Source organism: Salvelinus alpinus, chromosome 9 (genome assembly GCF_045679555.1).
Source record: "Salvelinus alpinus chromosome 9, SLU_Salpinus.1, whole genome shotgun sequence".
Classification (NCBI taxonomy): Eukaryota; Metazoa; Chordata; class Actinopteri; order Salmoniformes; family Salmonidae; genus Salvelinus; species Salvelinus alpinus.
The window spans coordinates 23,284,361-23,304,902 of record NC_092094.1 but is presented as its reverse complement, the minus strand read 5'-3'; the positions used below and the strand labels follow the sequence as shown (position 1 = coordinate 23,304,902).

Here is a 20,542-nt window from a genome sequence, read left to right as displayed (position 1 = left end):
GCATCTCGCTGTTTGTTTGTTACCTATGCATAGTCACTTCGCCCCCACCTACATGTACAGATTACCTCAACTAGCCTGTACCCCTGCACACTGACTTGGTACCGGTGCCCCTTGTCTATAGCCTCGTTCTTGTTATTCTTATTGTGTTACTTTTTATTATTTTAGCCTACTTGGTAAATATTTTCTTCTTCTTGAACTGCACTGTTGCTTAAGGGCGTGTAAGTAAGCATTTCACGGTAAAGTCTACACTTGTTGTATTTGGCGAATGAGGCAAATAAAGTTTGATTTGATTTGATTTGAATTGGAAATCCAATGTATCTCCTCAGTTGACTGAATTGACTGGAATCGACACGCAACATTGCTGCGCACCTCTGGTCCTGGTTGTGGGTCTGTATCCTCCAGGTTCACCTCTCTCTCACCTGGTGTCTTTCCTCCTCTCTGTAGCAGAGACAGGACTTTGACCCCAGGCTGAATAACAGGCCCTCTTCAATTCACTGTGGCCTCTCACTTGCACTGTAAAGTGTCTCACACTCTCTGTAAAGTAGTCCACACTCCACACAGTTTATCCTAGTGTTGCCCCCAAGGCCATAAACCAACTAGACATTTTCCATTGTGCTTGTCAAAAGTGAGGTGAGGCATTACCACATTTCATCACGGCTATATTTCATCATGATCTTATTTGGTTTTAACTCTCGTGCTAGTGGGTATTGTGGTGCCTGCAGAGTTCATGGGGGGGATCCCTGTCATGATTGTCAGGCATGTCAGCACTAATGGTATGAGAGATGTCCATATCAGATCCACTATGCTGAGATGATCTGATAGGATCTGAAGGGAAGGAATGTGGGTGTGTTTTCTGGCAGATGTAAAGACTCATGTTACATAGGTACAGGCTTTAGGGTGTTGCCAATTCACATGCAAGCCACATGTGTTGTTCTATTCATTCCCATACCGAACTAATTTGAGTCTATTTGTAACTGTTGCATACTATATGTACTGGCACTGGGAGTGGTACATTCATTATCGAACAAATTCACTGGAATTGCACAGAAGAATTCAGAAGACTTTTCAAGGCACTCCTTTGTAGCTATATTCTTGGGGTTTAACTTTGTCTCATAGCAGTGTGCTTAATACGGCCTCATGCGGGATTAAGCACATGCCTCATGTGGGATTAAGCACATGCCTCACGCCCAGTTGTCCATTTCAGTTTGGCAGATTTCTGACAGATATTGGATTATTTTCTACCAAACCTGTGGGATGCATCAGAAGCTTTTTTATTTGTGCATTAGCGGAGAGAGTAGATATATTCTGACTGTTTAAAGTCTGTCTCTGTACCATGTGAATAGGCTATATAAACAAGAGACCTTTTGTTTTAATCTTGGGATTTGGATTGCAGATACATTTTAGACGCAACAATATACAGGCATCACAAGCAAAAAGACAAACACAAACAAATTGGTGAAAGCACTCAAAAGTGCTATAAATTAATTAATAAAAAGGAACGTTGGATTGAAAGTAGATTCTGTTGTCAGCTGGTAAGTGTTGTAATGAGATAAAACAGAGGAATTCCTCTCTCTAAAGGTACAGCTTTCCCTGGAGGCGCCATTCTGTCAATGAAAGTGGTCTGTCCCTGTCCCCTGCATTTGGAGAGTCATTCTGCTGGTGAAAGTGGTCTGTCCCTGTCCCCTGCATTTGGAGAGTCATTCTGCTAGTGAAAGTGGTCTGTCCCTATCCCCTGCATTTGGAGAGTCATTCTGCTAGTGAAAGTGGTCTGTCCCTGTCCCCTGCATTTGGAGAGTCATTCTGCTAGTGAAAGTGGTCTGTCCCTGTCCCTGTCCCCTGCATTTGGAGAGTCATTCTGCTAGTGAAAGTGGTCTGTCCCTGTCCCCTGCATTTGAAGAGTCATTCTGCTAGTGAAAGTGGTCTGTCCCTGTCTGTGCTCCTACTCTCTCTTTCTTTGTACATCCACCACACCCATCCCCAGCCATTGTCAGAGATGTGTAGTTAAAGAGCAGGCCTGTGCTGTTAAGAATACAGGGACAGAGCCATACCATGTGTGTCACAGGGCCATGGAGGTCAATAGATAGGCCTGCTCTTTACAGAGCAGGGAAAGCCAGGCGTCCCTAATTGTGGGTTGCACTGTACTGTGTGTGCATACGTGTATGTTTTTAGTGAATTTGTGAATTTGAGAATGAGAGAAAAGGGTAAAATCAAGTCATATATCAATTCAGTGAACTTTCTTGCATATCTGCAAATGCACACACACACACACACACACACACACACACACACACACACACACACACACACACACACACACACACACACACACACACACACACACACACACACACACACACACACACACACACACACACACACACACACACACACACACATACATACACATACACATACACACACACACACACACACACACACACACACACACACACACACATACATACACATACACATACACACAGACACACATACATACACATACACATACACACACACACACATACATACACATACACATACACATACACACACACACACATACATACACATACACACACACACACACATACATACATACATACACACACACACAGACAGAGGAAAGGAACTAAAGCATAACAACGTCAAGCCAGATGTTTTTCCTCTCATGTCTTTAAGACCATTAGCTCATTAATTAAACTTCCTTTAGCCTCCACTTAACCAATCATCTGCAACTATCAACTTTACCTACTGGCCATTTCAGCTGCTCTTACTTACTTATTTAGTGACAGGGGAAAAATCTATCTGTTAATGGCCAAAAATTGTTTATTGCAAGACAAATGAACATGAACAACAGTGGGGACTGTTCATCAAGAGGAACAGTGAGCTATTTGAATGGGTAAGACCCACATTCATTGCCTTTTCCTACCGCAAAGCAAGCGTTGGCGTGTGATTATTTTCTCTCCCTGTCCCCAAATGATCTTAAAGGTCCTAAGTACAAAGAGCGTACACAGTCACTGTGGGTGTGTGTGTGACTTTCACCTGCTGTCTGTGGTACCACGCTGTGGAGCAGGAGAGTCACAGACTTCACCTAGGGGGGAACATTCTGCCGCTAACTCTGAGCTGCTTCTGGTCTGATCTCAAACGAAGCAGCAGAGGGCCAAAGTAAACCAGGATATAAGCAGTGTCTGGCATGCCTGAGGGAAAGGCAACAAGCGTAAACGTCCGCCGCCCTCCTCACTGTCTAAAGGCCCAATGACTAATCCCCTGATGTTGCTCCATGATCTAAACCTGCATCCCTTCTCAACCGGCCAAACAGTCTAGCATTGTGTTGCTGTTTTTTGGGGCTTTTTTAATGATTTACTCATTAGCAATGTGTGTCCAGTGTTGAATCCTCTTCCTCCTAAGAGCCACAGTGTTCCTCAGAACAAGACCTCACTGTTACAGTAGCATGGTTAGATGCATTTCTGCTCTGCATGTACGTTTAGTGTGTGATATACCTGGTGTGATATTATTCCAGTCAGATCCACTCAGTAGGCACTACCTTATGGTATGCACGGAGGCAAGCCTTGTCTATAAAAGCATATTGATTTATATCATAGCTATAGGAGATTCATATCTATTGACCATGACAGTGCACTGAGTGAGTTGAACAGTTGAATTGATGTTGTTTTCAAATATATCTGGACTACTTTTTAATGTGATTAAGTACATTTGATCTAGGATCCCTGCAAACTGTACACTGTATTTGTGCCTTGTGTGGCAGTACTGTGAAGCAAAACTGTGGCAATACTGCTCTCTCCTGGCAACAGCTGAAAATTGTTAACCTTTTTTACTAAATCGCTCACCTCCCATCCTGCTCTGTTGGTTTAGTAAAGCAAATATCCCAGCTGATTTATGTAACTTTTCTTTTCTCTGTTATACAAATAGTTATGTGTAACTTTATTCTTGGATGGTTGGTGATTGATTGAATAGGTTGTTTTAATGATTCAGTATTTTAAATGTATTTTCTTTATTCAGGTGGAAGCATTTTATTCTTCTTGATACAACATACATTTATAGAAATGCATTTCTAATGGCAAAAGTGCTAAAACTGTTTATGTGAAATGTGGTGATGTTCAGAAATCTGATCCACTCTTTTTCCTGTCTGTCTCTGCAGGACTCCCAGACGGTAAACTGCCAGATCAGTGGTCCACGATGAGAGCGGAGAGATAATCGTGCAGAGAGCCGCCCTCCCATCTCTGTCGTTTGTGCCACTGGAAGCAGCATATTGTTCCAGACTCCCAGACTCATCATGCTCCTGCTTCCCAGATAACGCCTCTGAGGACCAGGCCTGTACAGCACCTCTTGTCTGCACCATGGCAGGAGAGACTCAGCGCACGTATGCTGTCAAAAAGCTGGATGCTGAGTCCAAACTGAAGGATGAAGGCACTGCACTGGAGCAGTACGGCAGCAGTGAGAAAGCCACAAAAGAGTCTTCAGAGCACTTCTCAGGTGTGGGCGTAGAGGCCCGGACAATCCGCAGAGGAGCCAAGTTTGTAGACAAGGACAGGGACTATACTCAGCAGCGCGAGGCTGTGATCCGACCTCAGCAGGCAGGAAAAATAGACTTCAAGTCACTGCAGAACCGGCCTAAGTTCTCCAGCAACAGGACATGGCCCAGTGGTAAAGGCAGCCCCCAGTCCCCCAGTGGGAAGTGCCGGAGCAGAGACAAGGGCAAGCGGTTGGGGAAGTCGGAGCGCGGTAACCCACAGCAGCTGTACAGACTCAGCATCACCAATCCACGTTCCAACCCTACTATCGGCATTGCCTACCCACAGCAGAAGGTCTCGCCACCCAAAAAGATGGAGGACAGCCGAAGCCAAGTTACGGGCAGCTACAGGTTCCACGTGCCCAGTATACCAGAGCGAGAGGCCGAGCTGCAGCAGGAGGAACTCAACTACAGTCGCTGCTTCCAGGAGACCTCTTCCAACCTCACCTCCCCAAGCTATACCTCACAGCTACTGGGAACCACAGGTGGGACATCCACCCACCAACTCCTACCCCAGCAGCAGCAACCAGGCCCAATTGAGAACAATAATAACTCACAGCCAAGCAGCCAGCTGCTCTTCCCAGACTTTCAGTTGAGTGGCTCCAATGACTGGCAGTCTCCAGAGAGGACTTTTAACGGTGCTAACTATGGCATTTCCTCACAAAAATCCACTGTTCTCAAGGAGGCGAACAAGGCGAATGGTAGCTCTGTGTCTTTTCTGTTTCAGTACGGATACAAGTTGTCAGAGGACTCAAACCCAGACCCTTTTGCCTTTGATCAGAACCCCCAATCCCAGGAATATATAGACTCCTCCTCTTTGGCTTCTTCCCAGGTGACTCATAACTCTTTTTCCTTTCAGCCATCTGGGGAGGGAAAGGAGGGGGTTCAGAATAACACTCAATTCAATAGTGACCAGCCAGAGGACAGATCTTCCTACCCCCATCCTCCACAGCTACCGCAGTACCTGCAAGCTCGACAAGGGGCGGCATCCTCTATGGACTGCCCCAGGGGCCTGAGTGAGGACTCGGCTAGTAGTGAGAGCTCTGGCTTCAGCTCCCAGCAGTCGGAGAAGGGTAAGAGTGCCCTGCCAGAGAGCGTGGACACATTCGGCCATAGGGATGCTGCCCTCGCTTCAGGGAGCAAGAGGAGCTGCCCCTCCAAAGACATTGCTGCTGACAGCCAGAGAACACTTATTAAAGGCAGTGTACACCATGCCAAAAATATTGCACAAGGTACAAGCTCCCAAATGCACTTTCCAAACAAAGCCTACAACAACAGCCCTCCACTCAATAGTATCCACATGGGTTCAATGCCTTTTGACAAAATAATCAACACCAAGGCCCATAATAGCTTACCACACTCATGGGAGGGACTGAATAAGAACTTTTCACCAGCTGACCAAAACACTATGCCTTATCCTAATATGAATGATAAGTTTCAGTTTCAGAACCAGCCAGATCAAAGGCCAAACACATCCAAAAGCGGTAGGATGCCATGGCAGCAGATAGGCCTCACTTCTGCCATGCCAAACCAAAACAGGATTGAGTTGTCTAGGCAACTAAGCAACCAAAAGCTCACTTATTTGGTAGCACCCTCTGACTGGCAGGATGACACTAAATCACATAAGAATGGTTCACAGAAAAGCCCCAGCTCTTTCCAAAACAATAGACCTAGTAAAGGATTCTCAAACCCAAGGCAAGAGAGTGTCAAACATGGCTGCAGTACAATACCAAATTTTAAAGTTGAGACAAGTCACGCAAAGGTCTGTGAGTCCAAGAATAAGCCCATATATTTTGGAATGAATCAATCAGTAGCTGGGGCATCATCAAGAACACATGGATATCCACCATTACAGGTCCCACCAATGGGGCTTATAATGGTGTCACCATATGAATCTCCCTCGCCCTCCCCAGTCCATAACCCAGCCTCTAGCAGCACATGTTCTTCACTCTCCCCAGCCTCAACGAGCCCTGTCAACCTCTCTGAGGACAGCCAGATATCAAAGACTGGGCATCCCCCTCCATTCTATCCCCAGCACCAAGTGAAGGCACAAGGACCTACAGATAACCTCAGCACTAACTCTCATCATTTCCACTCAGACACCTCCCGTAACCTGCCTTACACCCCAGAGAGGGCAAAAGGTGACATGATGAGCTACCTGCACGACAACGGACATCCAAAGCCTAGTATGGATGGCAACAAGGGCTATATGGAGGGCTTTGGGTTGGAGCATCACCCACCTCCACCACCATACTCTGCACATCAACTGTTAGCTACGTCTTTAGCCACGGCAAACCTTGACCAACTGGACGTGCTTCTCACGTGCAAGCAGTGTGATCAGAACTTTACTAACCTGGCCGCATTCCTTGGCCATAAGCAATACTGTGGACAGCATGCATTTGCTCAAAAGGTGGATGACACCAGAAGAACACCAGGAAGTTCAACACAGTTTCACAATGACATGATAAAAGCTTCATCCTCTGGGACCAGTTTATGTCAAGGTGTCTCCATGGCAAGGTGTCCATCTGACCTTCACCTGTCTCTGCTGGGGCTCAATAAGAACGGAGAACTCATGTCTGACAGCGAAATTAAAGGGGATTCTAAGGACGACCCCATGAAACTCAACCTGTTCTCTGGGGTAGGTAACCTTCCTGTCTCACTTCCTGACTTGGAGATAGAGGATGCAAAGTTAGATAGCCTAATCACTGAGGCTCTAAATGGACTGGGGTATCAGTCAGACAATGCAGAGATTGACAGCAGCTTCATTGATGCATTTGCAGATGATGACCTAAGCACTGTCAAAGTATCGTCGAACAGGCATACTCTAAAAACCAAAGACTCAATGGTCTTTGAGAGCAAAAGCAAACAATCTACTGAAGATGACAGGTCTCTGACACAAGGAAAATATATTTATGACTCAGACATTGAGAGCTTTGAGACAGACAGCAAGCACACAGAAAGCAAACTTGAGAAGACTTCTCTGAATTTTGAGCAGGAAGAGAGAATTAACATAAAAAAAGAAGTGTCTCATAAAAATTCAAGGATCACCTCAGGGGAGAAACCGAGGGAGCAAGAAAATAAAGTGAAAGATATAAGAAAACACTCCAAAAGTGAAGAGGAAAACAATAACACTCCAAGGTTCCTCTTATCCAGCAAATTTTCAGAACGTTGTGGAGTTCGAAATCTCCAGAATAGCTCTTTGTTGAGTGGCTCAACCTCTTCCCAAGTCTCCTCTGCAAACAGGAGTTCCCCAACCCAGAGGACTGCAGCAAGGGAGAGTAAAAGGAAAAGGACCGGTGCCGGTACCTGGAGCAAAGAACTCATCCACAAAATAGTTCAACAGAAAAACAAGTTAAACAAGCTCCATGTAAAAGGCACCAAAAACCTCCAGTTCTCGCTGGTGATGGAGAGACTTACGCCCACGGTGCCAAACCCAATGTTTGGGGAGTATGACTATGTCTCAGACTCAGATAACGAGTGTGAGCCTGTAAAGATAGCAAGCAAAGGTCGCCTGAGCCAAAGTGGCCGCTGCAAGTACACCTACACAAAGGAGTGCAAATGGCGGGCTAGGAGCGACAGGGACAGTGCAGCATGGAGGCACGAGTCAAAAGAATGCTTTCAGGTGAAGAAAACTGAAGAAGTCTCCCTATCTCCAGAGAAACCTGGCTCTAACCAGAGACTTGGGAGGAGAGGCAGCAGGTCATCCACAAGCAGTGAAGTCAGCACGTCTGTGAGTTTCTCCAGCGATAGCATCAATAGCCCCAAAAGCACTGACCACACAGACTCAGACTGGGAGAAAAGAGTGGAGATCAGGAGGAAAGACTCTTCCGAGCAGAGAACCTATGAGCGATCTCCACAAAAGATATGCAAAGAGACTAGCACACAACTAGCACTGACATTCACCAAATCTACTCAGAGGTATAGCGCTGATAAGACCCTCCACTCTACTAACAAAGACAATTCAGTGGCCTCAAGGATCACTAACTCACATACTGAAGATGTTGATCCAATATCAGCACTACCAAAGGTGAGGAGTGCAGTCAAAAACCTTGAGAAATGCAGAAACACAGATGTGCCCTCAAGGGAGAAAGATTATTCATTTAATAGAGAAACTCACACAATAGCAAGTTCTGACAAAAACACACCACTAAGGACAGCCAACAAGACCTCCAAAGGGGAATCAATATATTTTCAATCTACTAGTTCTGATCTCAAATCACACCAGCTTCAATCATCACATCCTGCCACAAACAACAAGGAAGGACATTCTTATAATAAATTCAGAAAGAATGAAACAACCTCAAATGAAAAATCAGTACACAAAAGAATAGAAGAGCAATCTACACAGCCACATTCAAAGATATCAGACATTTCTACATTTGATGAACACAATGAGAGTGTCCATTCCATTAAAAACCCATTGACTTTCAACAATGAGGTAGTCCCCAAGTCCACACCTCTTTTCAGGGCACTGAAAGTGTGCCTGTCTCCAACTGAATTTCACGAGCCTCTGACGCAGAAAGAGACATCACATCTCATCCCATACCCCCTAGAGCAAGACCAGAGTCTTATGAAGTCTCCACTCTCATTTGACACATCGTCAATGTTCGGTGACCTCTCAGAGGCAGGATATGACAATGGCCTCTACACTGACGTTCCATTACACAAAGAAGGTTTCAACTCCTTAGATACCACCAATGACAAAAAGGAGGTGTTTAGCTCATCATCCTTACTTTCTCCTTTCTTGGAACAGAGGGACTGGGGCCTAATGGTTGATTTCACCATGTTACCAGATGAGATATCCCAATACAAAGACAATTCTGATAAATCAAATGAAAAGAAATCAGATTATAATCATGTTCCTTTGTCTCTGCCAGACAAAATAATGGACTACAGGGCGAATCTCAACAGTTATGTGTCAGAAGATGATCTAGAGATAAAGAGGATTGTGACAGAGTTGGAAAATCAGCTCCAGACAGCCAAGCTGAGTAGTCCGCTTCTGCTTACTGAGTCTCCAAAGCAGCTGAAGATGAGAAAATTCTGCCCTCTGCGACTGGACCACAAATCTGAGAATGAAGACACTGGTCTGGATATGGGCTGCCCTGTGCAAAGCATGTCAAGTATGCCATCTGACCCACATTCAGAGGTCTTTGCTGAGCCTGGTCTACCATGGTCCAGTCCATTTGAGTTTGAGTTGATGGAGGGTCATCATACTCCAACCCATGCTGTACCCAGTATCCTTGAACAGTTTAGAGAGATGGATGACTGTGAACACAGTATGATAACCACAACCTCAAATGCAGAGAAAGAGCAACTGCAACAGGACGACCACAAAGATGAAGGCATGGGTGTTGACAAGAGAACTGCCATAGAGAAATCTGAAGAGATTTTAGAGAGTAAGACCTATGCAGAAAACCTGACAAAAAGCCTGGAGGTGATATCAGATTCCATTTTCAAAAACGATCCCATCACACCTGAAGTGGAGGAGCCAAAGCTCACCTCACCTAAGAGCCCAGAACACTTACTCAATGAAAGCGAAGCTCCATCTGCTGATGCTGCTGAGAGTAGAGATCATAATGAAAAGGTTATTCCTGATGAGGCGAACGTTGAATCCACACACTTCGAATTACAGCCTCCTCTCTCTGAAAACACAGAGCTCCCACCTGCTGTAAAAGAGATTGTTTCTCTGCAGCCAAGTGAGTCTATACCTTACAATGACAGTGGGTCAGAATTAAAAGACTTGCCAATCAGGAACAAAGTCACTGAAGACAGTTGTGTTATAGAAACTGATTACTGCTCAAACACTGAAATGGATAATCCACCAATGACTAAGAAGACCTTTGAGAACCAGAAGCTAGAGGACTGTGGGGATGAAATCATTGACGCCAAAAGGGCCCTCCTTGAGCATACAGAGCTTCCACATACTACCATTGATGAGCCTCCAGAGCTTCCACATACTACCATTGATGAGCCTCCAGAGCTTCCACATACTACCATTGATGAGCATCGAGAGCTTCCACATACTACCATTGATGAGCATCGAGAGCGTCCACATACTACCATTGATGAGCATCGAGAGCGTCCACATACTACCATTGATGAGCCTCCAGAGCTTCCACATACTACCATTGATGAGCATACAGAGATTCTAGATGCTCCCATTGATGAGCATAGAGGGCTTGTGGATACTTCCATTGATGAGCATATAGAGCTTCTAGATACTTCCACTAATGAGCATAGAGGGCTTCTATATACATCCATTGATGAGCATACAGAGCTTCTAGACACTACCATTGATGAGCATCAGGAGCCAAAAGAGCTAGTGGAGGACATCACTTGTAATACTAAGTATGTGAGCCAGCCCTCCAACGGTTCCAACATAGCAGAGCAGGAAATGGATGATAACTTGGATAATATGCTTGATAATATGCTTGAAGAGGTAGAAAATGCATCTGAGGAACAATCCATAGATGTCCAAAGTCACTCTGATAGTGTATGTCTTTTGCCATCTGCAAATGAACAGACGGAGGACAATACAGCATGTGTAACAGAGGAAGACAACATTGAATCTGACAGTACAATACAGGATGAGGTGATAAGCTGTACAGTTTATTTGAGGTGTAGCACCCCTGAGAATGGCATTGCCAATCAATCAACCCATGTCTTCTTGGAGACTGTCACAGATAAGCCTTGCAGTTCACTGTTGACGGAAACCAATACAGATCATGGTAACCACGGCTCAACCTTTTCCAACATTGAGTCAGATGATGAAAGCACCATGTTGGTCATTGCTGAGCATGACAGTGACCTTGACAGTGATGCACACATGGAACATACACTTGAGGAAAAAGCAGAAACAGAAAAGGAACCTGAATGTGAGGCCAACCACAGACAAATAGAAGAGATTCCAGATGTTGAAAACATTCAGGAGCAAGTTCCTTTACATCTCATGGCATTTTCCCAGCACTCACCATGCAAAGAGGATTTGCAGATGGACGAAAGGCTGGATAATATTCCAGATGATGCTCCTCCATCCAGTCCTGTTCTACCAGCTTCTCCACACACACCTGTGGTGAACCCTGACACACAAGAACAAGAACAATCACAGCCAATCACATGCAATAATATGGATACTATCCCAGCCTCAATCCATGACACACAATCTCTTAAGAAGGAAAACTGTGATGACCTAAATGCCGAAGAAGCACTGCATATTGATAACCCATTGACCATAAGAGCTGAGATGGAGTACTCTTTAGTAAGTCCTCCTCAACTGTACTTGGGAATCACAGAGGATAACATCTCTAGCACTGAAGCCTGCATTCCCTCTCCCCTACCCTTGACCATTACAACAGAGCCATCTGAAGCAATGGAGGCCCTTATGAAGAGAGTCTCCGTATCACTGTATGATTTCAAACTAAGCCCACTGAACTACAATTACATTCCAGATGAGCCTCCACAACTGAGTCAGTTTCATTACACTCCTATCTCCCCAGCCAACGTGGATGAGGATGAGCCAGCCACCAAGCAGAGGCCCAAGGATGACTGTGAACCTTGTGATCTAAGTGATGATACAGCATTGATGTCAGACAAAACAATGTGTGACATTGATCTAAGCGATGACACGGCATTGACGTCAGACAAAAGAATGTGTGACATATACACAGAGTCACCTATGAGTCCACACCATACAGCCAAGCTAAGTCCACCAGATGAATCTTTGAACAAGAGCAGCATCCAAAATGACATAACATTTCCATTAATTTTATTGGTTCTCCCTTCTCAGAGCACTGCTCAGTCCATTGGCGATATAAAGGAGGATTTGGACATTTGCCCGGTTCCCCTTCAAACTATTGACTGTTTGGACTTACATGTTGACTTGCTAAAGAGAGTGGATCGAGAGGTGCTGCCAGAAGTCCTAGATGTCACTGAGGTCCATAGTGAGCAGAACACCTGTCCTTTGATAAAGGGGATCTCAGATGATCAGCTCACTCCCAAACCACTGATCATCTGTGAGAATGAGCCAACCCCATTACCATCAGACCAAACAGAATCTCTAACAGTGGAGGAAGGTCAGTGCTCAGCAACCCACAAGCAAGAGGAAGAAACCACACAGAAAAAGACAAATCTGTGTGAGATATGCGCCATGTTTTTCCGGACGGTGCCAGGATTAAAGAGACACAAGGCTATGAAACATTTGATCAGGACTGAAAGCAGCCCACATTTGGAAAATGCTAATCATCAAGGGAGTCTACACAGTTACCAAACATCCCAGTCTATAGAAACAGGAAATACAGATGATCTAGAGCTCCTGGTTCCACAGACCTGTTTGCAAACAGAAAGCGATGATGTCTCTGACAATCACTGCTCTGAGACAAGTAACAGCTCCTTCATAACCAAACAAGGAGAAACAGATGTAATCCTGGAGGACACCACGGGTGAAACAAATATGGCAATGTCAGTTGATGACATAGTTCAGCAAATGCCTCCTCAGTTGACAAAAGCCAAGAAAAGCTACAAACCACAGAAGAACAAAAACAATGAGGTGAACGAGAAAACAGACATAGTACAGGCAATTACTCCTGAATTCCAAACCCGGCTAAAGCAAGAATACTGCAAGTCACCTGAGAAACAAGACATAATCAATTCTAGTGTTAAACACAAAGTTACAGAGCAACAGGAAGTCCCATTTGCTGTAACAAGTAACAGTGGCATTGAACAGATACCCATGACTCCAATAAAGGTTACAAATCTGCTCACCCAAGATATGGACTTGATTCAAAGCAACACTGATACAGAAGAGGGGAAAGGCACAAATTTGTCAGAGATCGTCAATGGCCTAGCAGAAGTTAGTATGGATGTTGGAAGCGATTATGGAGTATCTGTAAGTGAGGATATTAGTAGGGAGTATGATACATCTAGAGAGAATTTGTATGACACAAAAGAGGCATGTGAGCAACAGACTTCAGACCAGAGTCTTTCCACAGAGATACTGGGAGAGGTTGCAGTAAAGATTGAATGTGAGAAAAACAGTGGCCCAACAGATGAGGTGGAGAATCTCACCTGTTTTAAATCTTCTCCTGCAAGCCCTCCTGGACTAATCCCTAATTTGAATGCTTTCCTTGATGATGAAAGCACATTCTCACAGTTATTTCCCTCTAGAAACGTGGAACTGAAAAGGAAAAAGTGTGCAAAGGTTTATGGCAAGAAGAACAAGAAGCAGAAACTATCACCCGATTCATCATTAGTTCAAGACCATCCTGACCTGTATCTGGAAAAGAAAGATGACTATAGAGAAAATCAGTTGGACCGAACGTTTGTCAACAATCAAAATGAACCTTGTAAATATGAAACAATATCCATTGATGATGCTATCATGTTGAACATGTGTCATAATAGCACTTTAAAGTGTGATTCCAAGAAAGTATGTAACATGAAACCAGACACAACAGATCACAAAGACATTCATGAGAATACTGTGAAGCCTGGCAGTGACTTCCTATGCCCACCTGAGAGCACTATCGACAAAGCATCATTGGCATGGAGTGCCTCCAACGACCTTGTTACAGATGCTGTGATCTCCTCTGACCCAACATCCTGTAAAGCAGAAGTCCCAACCCCACAACGTCCTCTTCCTATCATAGCCCCTTCTGCACCTTATCCCGAAGAGCCATGTGCTACAGAAAACGTGTCTTCTTTCCACAGCATTGACATCCCAAACCTCAATACCACATTCCAGCTACCCGAAATTCAATTATTTGACTCCAACAAGGACATCCCATTAGCTGGACCCATTGGCACTGATGATGCACAGACGAGAGACACTGCAAAGCCCAAGAAGCTCACAGAGCGCAGAGGAAGAAAACGACAAGAGGGCGGCTTAAAGATCAAGGAAAAACATTACAAGTGCAAGGTGTGCTTCACCTGGTTCCTAACCCTGGGGGAGCTCAACTTCCACAAGCTATCCCACAACCCCTCTCCACCTCCCACCTGCTACATGTGCGTCCAGCGCAAGTTCAGCTCCCGGGAGCAGCTGAGGGACCACCTGAGGGAGAAACACGCCAAGAACAAGGCCGGCATCTGGACCTGTGGTATGTGCCTGAAGGAGATATCGGACGTGTGGATGTACAATGAGCACTTACGGGAACATGCCACGCAGTTTGCCCGCAAGGGCCAGTCACACAGCGCTATCCTGGGGAGTCTGCCGGGCTCTGGCATGCAGGAGTCAGCCGTGAAGAACTTCATCACTTCCATCATGCAACGCCGCCCTAGCAAGGCCAGCAGAGAGTCCAATAAGGTCTCCAACAAGGAGAAACCAGCCACAGTAGAAACCACTGGGCAGGAGGTGAAAATTACAGAGGTAGCTCAGCCCAAAGTTGGCAAGCCTAAAGGGAACATTGAAAAAGTGGGGAAATCTAGCATGCTGATGCCAGTTGAGGTTCTGCACAAAACAGAGATGGCGCCAAAGAATGTGGAGATGCACCCCAACTGTAAAGACCCCTCGAGAGACTGCCACCACTGTGGCAAGCAGTTCCCCAAACCCTTCAAGCTTCAGAGACATCTGGTTGTGCACAACTTAAGTAAAATTTTCCTGTGCCACAAATGCCCAGTGACCTACCAAGAGCCACAGGAACTAAAAGAACATCTGAAAAGTGAGCATGAAGAGATGGATGAGCTTGACTCAAAGCATACAACCCTCTACACCTGTGAGCTGTGTGCAGACGTCATGCATGTGATCAAGAAATCTTTCATCTGCAGCACCTGCAACTACACCTTCTCTAAGAAAGAGCAGTTTGACCGACACATGGAAAAGCACTTGTCAGGAGGGAATAAGATCTTCAAGTTCAGAGGAGTTCTCAGACCTATCAAAACATCTGCCTCCAAAGAGAACGATGAATGTGAATTGCCAGCAAGCAAAAAGAGAAAGATTCTCACTGACAGTCTACAAGAGAACAGCTCTGACAGTGGCATCGCCAGCATAACCTCACTGCACTTAAATCGGAGTGCTGAGATGCCAGTTCTGAAACCCTCTGTACACACAACAGAGGGCTCTACACAGACCAGTGCAGGTGAATATCACAATGAAAATGATGCCAGTGTGAAGACTGAGGAAATGGCTGAGGACTACTCTGACATGCTGGTAGAGCTGGAGCATTGTACGTTTCACCTGGGCTCTGAAGGTCTCTCCACTGCTACACCCAAAACAGAGGACATTGTTCCCAGTCCTTCGTCAAAGCTGCCTGTTAGAGACATTGGTGAGGCGGATGGCAAATCATTCACAGATCAATGTGATGTGAAGGAAGAGGACAATCCACTTGAGAGCATTACACCTGAAGAGAAGAGGGAGTGTTTCGCAGATGATAAACAGAGCACTCCGGAGAGCAGCACACAGACTAGCACTGCAGAAGCTGAAGGGAAAAGGATACAGAGGAGAGATGCCACAGCATCGGATGAGGAGTTGTATGTTAGCTCAAAGACACCCTATTCACATGACCTCCACCATCCTCCTACAAAGCATAAGGCATCTACCATTGTGATGTACCAACTGAGGGAGGATGAGCAAGGGCAACAGTCAACCAGCACTCACAGCCATGACAACAAGCAAAAGGACAAAGCCTCCACACCCAAGCCCAGTGAAAGAGTTAATAAACACAGCTCCAACAACAGCCCCAGGGCCATGGAGTCAACACCAGTCCACCACACCAAGCTCACTTCCCAGTGCTTGGCCTCCAGCGAGGACAAAGACTCTGTGAGAAAAGAACAGAAGAAGAGAAAGGAGATGAGGTCACCTCACAGTTTACAGAGGGTCTCCTCTCCTGCCACACGGGAGAACCTTGGTGTCGACGTCAAGGCCAGAAATAAGTTCCGACCTAGCAAGTGCGAGAGTCCGGCGGTTCACAGGAAATCAGACGGCCCCAGTGACTACCCGGTGCTCTCTTCCGTTAGAGATGATGTGGTCAGCAACAAAATAGTCTCTAAGCACAAAACATCAGGGAGTTTAGGCCTTCAACCAAAGAGAAGCTTCCTCGATAACTGCACGACAAAGAAAGCAGAGATCGTGCATCATCTTCATGGGGATTACAAACCCAAAAAGGGGACTCTTGGACGGGCTCTTCATTCCCCAGTTTCTAAAGTGTCAGCGCCTCCTATGAACAATTCCTTGAATAAGTCTAGGCCAAGGACAGGGGTGAGGTCCATGGAGAGCCACTCCTATAGGACAGCAGAGTCTCAGAACAACCTTCTGAGCCAGCTGTTTGGCCAAAAGCTCACCAGCTTTAAGATTCCTTTGAGGAAGGACACTTCAGAACCAATAAACTGAGTGGGGGGGGATGTAGGGAAAAAAACTAAAAGACTGAAAAGACATTTCATGACCATGAATGAGATTGCATGGATCTCCTCTGTGAAATGTTTGTCTAAATACTTATGTTGTCACTTTATGTCTTCTTCTCTTGTAAATGTGTTGTTATAACACAAATGTGAGGACTAATGGCAGAGATGATTTTATGAATCTAGAATGAAAATGCTAGCAAATCATTGACTAATCCCTGCTATTCTTATGTTGAACATTATCTTTTTCAGAGATTATATTTCATTAGGAAAATGAAAGAAAAAAATTATACTTGAAAATAAAACCTTACTTTTAATAATATTTCAAAAATAATGCATGAAAGTTTCACAATCACAAAGTGTTCATGGAGGATATTGTTTTTTTTAATGCAACAGGACCAAATTTCATCCCAACTGATTTAAACTATGTTAGTGCACCTTTTGTGTATGCTTCTCAAAAAATTACTCCTTTTGTATTATTTTTACCTTACTGTACTGCATTGACATTCATTGTATTAGCCTTTGTATAAACATTAACTGGTGCTATGTTATTTGTTATTGTAATGTGAACGCCAATGTCCTCTATCTGAAGGGAACATGAGATCTGTAGCCAACTGTTTGTGCTGATTCTCTGTAGTTTCTTTTAAAAGAATGGTAAAACGACTGTGTAAAACCTCCTCCAACAAAGTATTCATCTGTAGGTCTTTAGGAAAGGAAATTAGGAAAGCTTCCATCTGTACGAACTCAGGTGCATCCAAGGACTATTCACAGTCCTGAGACCTGTTTTAGGAGCTCCTCCCATGCACTGATACTACCACACACAAAACACACACTCAGTCCTCCGTGTCTGTCCTCCAACTGTTTAATTATGAATATTATTTACTAGCACAAAAAAGGTGCTTTATCTTGTTTATATGTATCTTATATAGTATGTTGTTGTAGGTAGATAATTTTCTGGTGCAATGCTCAATGTTAAAGTTTTATTTTAATAATGTGCAACAGAATCAAAGTGGGAGAGAAAGAGAGAAAAGAAATGGAAATACAATGCCTCTTGTATTGTAAAGTGGTTCACTTAGTGCCTCTTTTAAAGTGGTTATTAAAAATCTGCATTGGTCTCTCCTTGCTTGTTTCTTCCTTTGGTTTATGACGTATTTTGAAAAATGTTCAACATCCATCTCTGGAGACCGCCGCTGTCACCAACGCATCAGAAATTGGAAACAGGAATGGCTGTTTGTGCCTGGAAGCAAAAACAGGTGCACTGACAACCATAACAGCGTCTTACTCCCTCTTCTCTGAGCACTTCAATGAGCTAACTCGTTATCTGAATGATGAGCACAAATGTAGCTTAACTTCAGGGAACATGAAATCAGAAGCAGGAAACATTAATCAAACCATATGTACCAGGCGAATGGGATGGGCCAACTAGGACTGGATCACTTCCAGTTTTTTTCATGTAGCTCTCTCGCCGTGTGTTAAGTGGCTTCTATCCCTACATGAGCCCATTCTGTCATCACATAGGAATAAAAAGCCATAGGACACAGCGGCAGATAGGCTGAGAGGGACACAGGGGCGGGGTGGAGAGGGGCTCCTCTGACCTCCTCACGTCATCCACGGAATTACCCAGCAACCTGAGAGTGTAGAGGGAACGAGAGAATCATGATAGATAGATGGAGGGCAGGAAGGTAGACAGACAAGGAGAAAAGTGAGAGGTTATTTTCTCATTCAAGGATCTCCAGCTCAAGGAGCTAGCTTCTGGGGAACACAATAGAAATGCTTCTGAGCAATTTAAAGAGGCTATGGTTCTCTCACACACCATTATGTGTCCCAGAGGAGAATGTGATGACTTTACCATCGTAGACATTCACAGCGTAAGGAGTAAGAGCAGGAAGGTCAGTGTGTTTAGATGGATTGCAATCCATTGTCTATGGGTATGCGTCCCTATTGTAAGTGGACTGTTACCATTCATCCAATGGGATTCTCAGTAGGTCAGTGAGTCATATGAACTCAATCAGTGCTCGTCTCAACATTCCTTCTTCACTTTGCAGGTGGTCCATTCAAAACATAACAATATGCTCTATCTTAAAATAGCATTAAAATCCTGCAAAGTCAGAATGCCGAGTAATTCATTCTCTATGTGTAGGTGTATCCAAAGGTTAATAAGGAATGATCCACACAAAAACATAAATTATATTGAATGTCATCACGACTTGAGTAATTTAACAAGACAGACGAAAACTATATTCAAGGAAATGTGTTTGTCAAATTGAGCTTTCAAAATTGTAACAGCAGGACACTGACATGCGTCATACTCGGCTGTTATTTTTGTCGGTCTGTATTTACCTCAGTGTATAGACACCTGAAACCCCACCTCTTTAAGGAATACCTAGGATAGGATAAAGTAATCCTTCTAACCCCCCCCCCTTAAAAGAGTTAGATGCACTATTGTAAAGTGGTTGTTCCACTGGATATCATAAGGTGAATGCACCAATTTGTAAGTCGCTCTGGATAAGAGCGTCTGCTAAATGACTTAAATGTAAATGTAAATGTAAATGTAAAATGTAAATGTATATGTATATACAATATACTTACTCACTGTATTACCTCTTTGGATTCATTGGACTCATTAGGCATCTACAGGTATCCTCTGTATCATCTGTGGATCGATAAACACAATTAAAAAGAAACCAAGTACTTTTCATCACAATTTAGCCTAGAAACGTGTCAAATAGAATGTGCAAGCACCACACCCCCTGTTGTCAGGCTTCCTGGTATCGTCTGAACTAGGAGGGAAGGGAATTCTCCAGGCGCAGTCATGCAGGAGCGCTTTGCACTTTGAAGTAGAGTGACATTATCAGTAAGTCATGGCCTTGAAATAGCGTGATATTTCTCTCTGTCTCTCGCTCGCTCAGTCTTTCCCTTTCTCATTTGATCTGCCACTCTCCTTTCTCCCTACCTTTCTCTATCTCCCTTAGTATGTCATTCTCTCTACCTCTCCCAATTCTCTTGATCTCCCTTTCTCTCTACTGTAGCTCTCTTCCTCACTCATTCTCCCCTTCTCCTCCTCTTGCCCCACTCCCTCTCTCCTCCTCTTTCTCCTTTCTCTCTCCTAATCCTTTCGTCTCGTACTCACCTCGCTTTTATCGCTCTTTCCCCCTCTCTATCTCTCCCTCCTCTCCTACCCTCTCTATCTCTCCCTTCTCTCTCCCCTCTTATTTTCTCTTCCCTTCTCTCCCCCTCTCCTCTCCTGTTTCTCTGGCAGTGTGGTGTGGTATGTTGCTGGCTGCTGGCTGGCTGCCACTGAGGGAGGTCGGGAGATCAGGGCTAGATAGAGGCGAGCTGCTGGTCAGCGGTAATGACATGAAGGCTGAAGGGCTAAGAGGTCGCCTCTATTGGGATTTTGGGGCTCCAGCTTTTACAGGTACAGTGAGAGATAGAGAGAGAGAGAGAGAGAGCTGTAGCGTGAAGGACCGAATGAACTGAACGATCGATTTGCAAATCATTCTCCGCATAAGGGAGAACCCTCCGTGCTACATCACAGAGGTTTATGATGTTTCTTTACAAGGATGATGTCTCTGAAATCACTACAGTGTATTAAAAACACACAAAGAATAAAGTATGAATAATGCAATACTAACAAGTTCCCCCGGCATGAACAAAGGAGACAAAGGAGTCTTTGAAATCAAG

General features: G+C 44.6%; 1 protein-coding gene across 1 annotated transcript; it reads left to right on the top strand.

Moving 5' to 3' along the window:
* The first annotated feature begins 4,175 nt into the window (after positions 1-4,175).
* Positions 4,176-17,973, top strand: LOC139583989 (zinc finger protein 469-like). Its single transcript, XM_071415490.1, has one exon. The coding sequence runs from the start codon at positions 4,359-4,361 to the stop codon at positions 16,848-16,850; it is 12,492 nt and encodes a 4,163-aa protein (XP_071271591.1). The 5' UTR covers positions 4,176-4,358; the 3' UTR covers positions 16,851-17,973.
* Positions 17,974-20,542: the final 2,569 nt, after the last annotated feature.

Bases quoted from the DNA above. Each gene is read 5' to 3' on its own strand.
- LOC139583989 (XM_071415490.1), top strand. From the start codon at position 4,359: ATGGCAGGAGAGACTCAGCGCACGTATGCTGTCAAAAAGCTGGATGCT.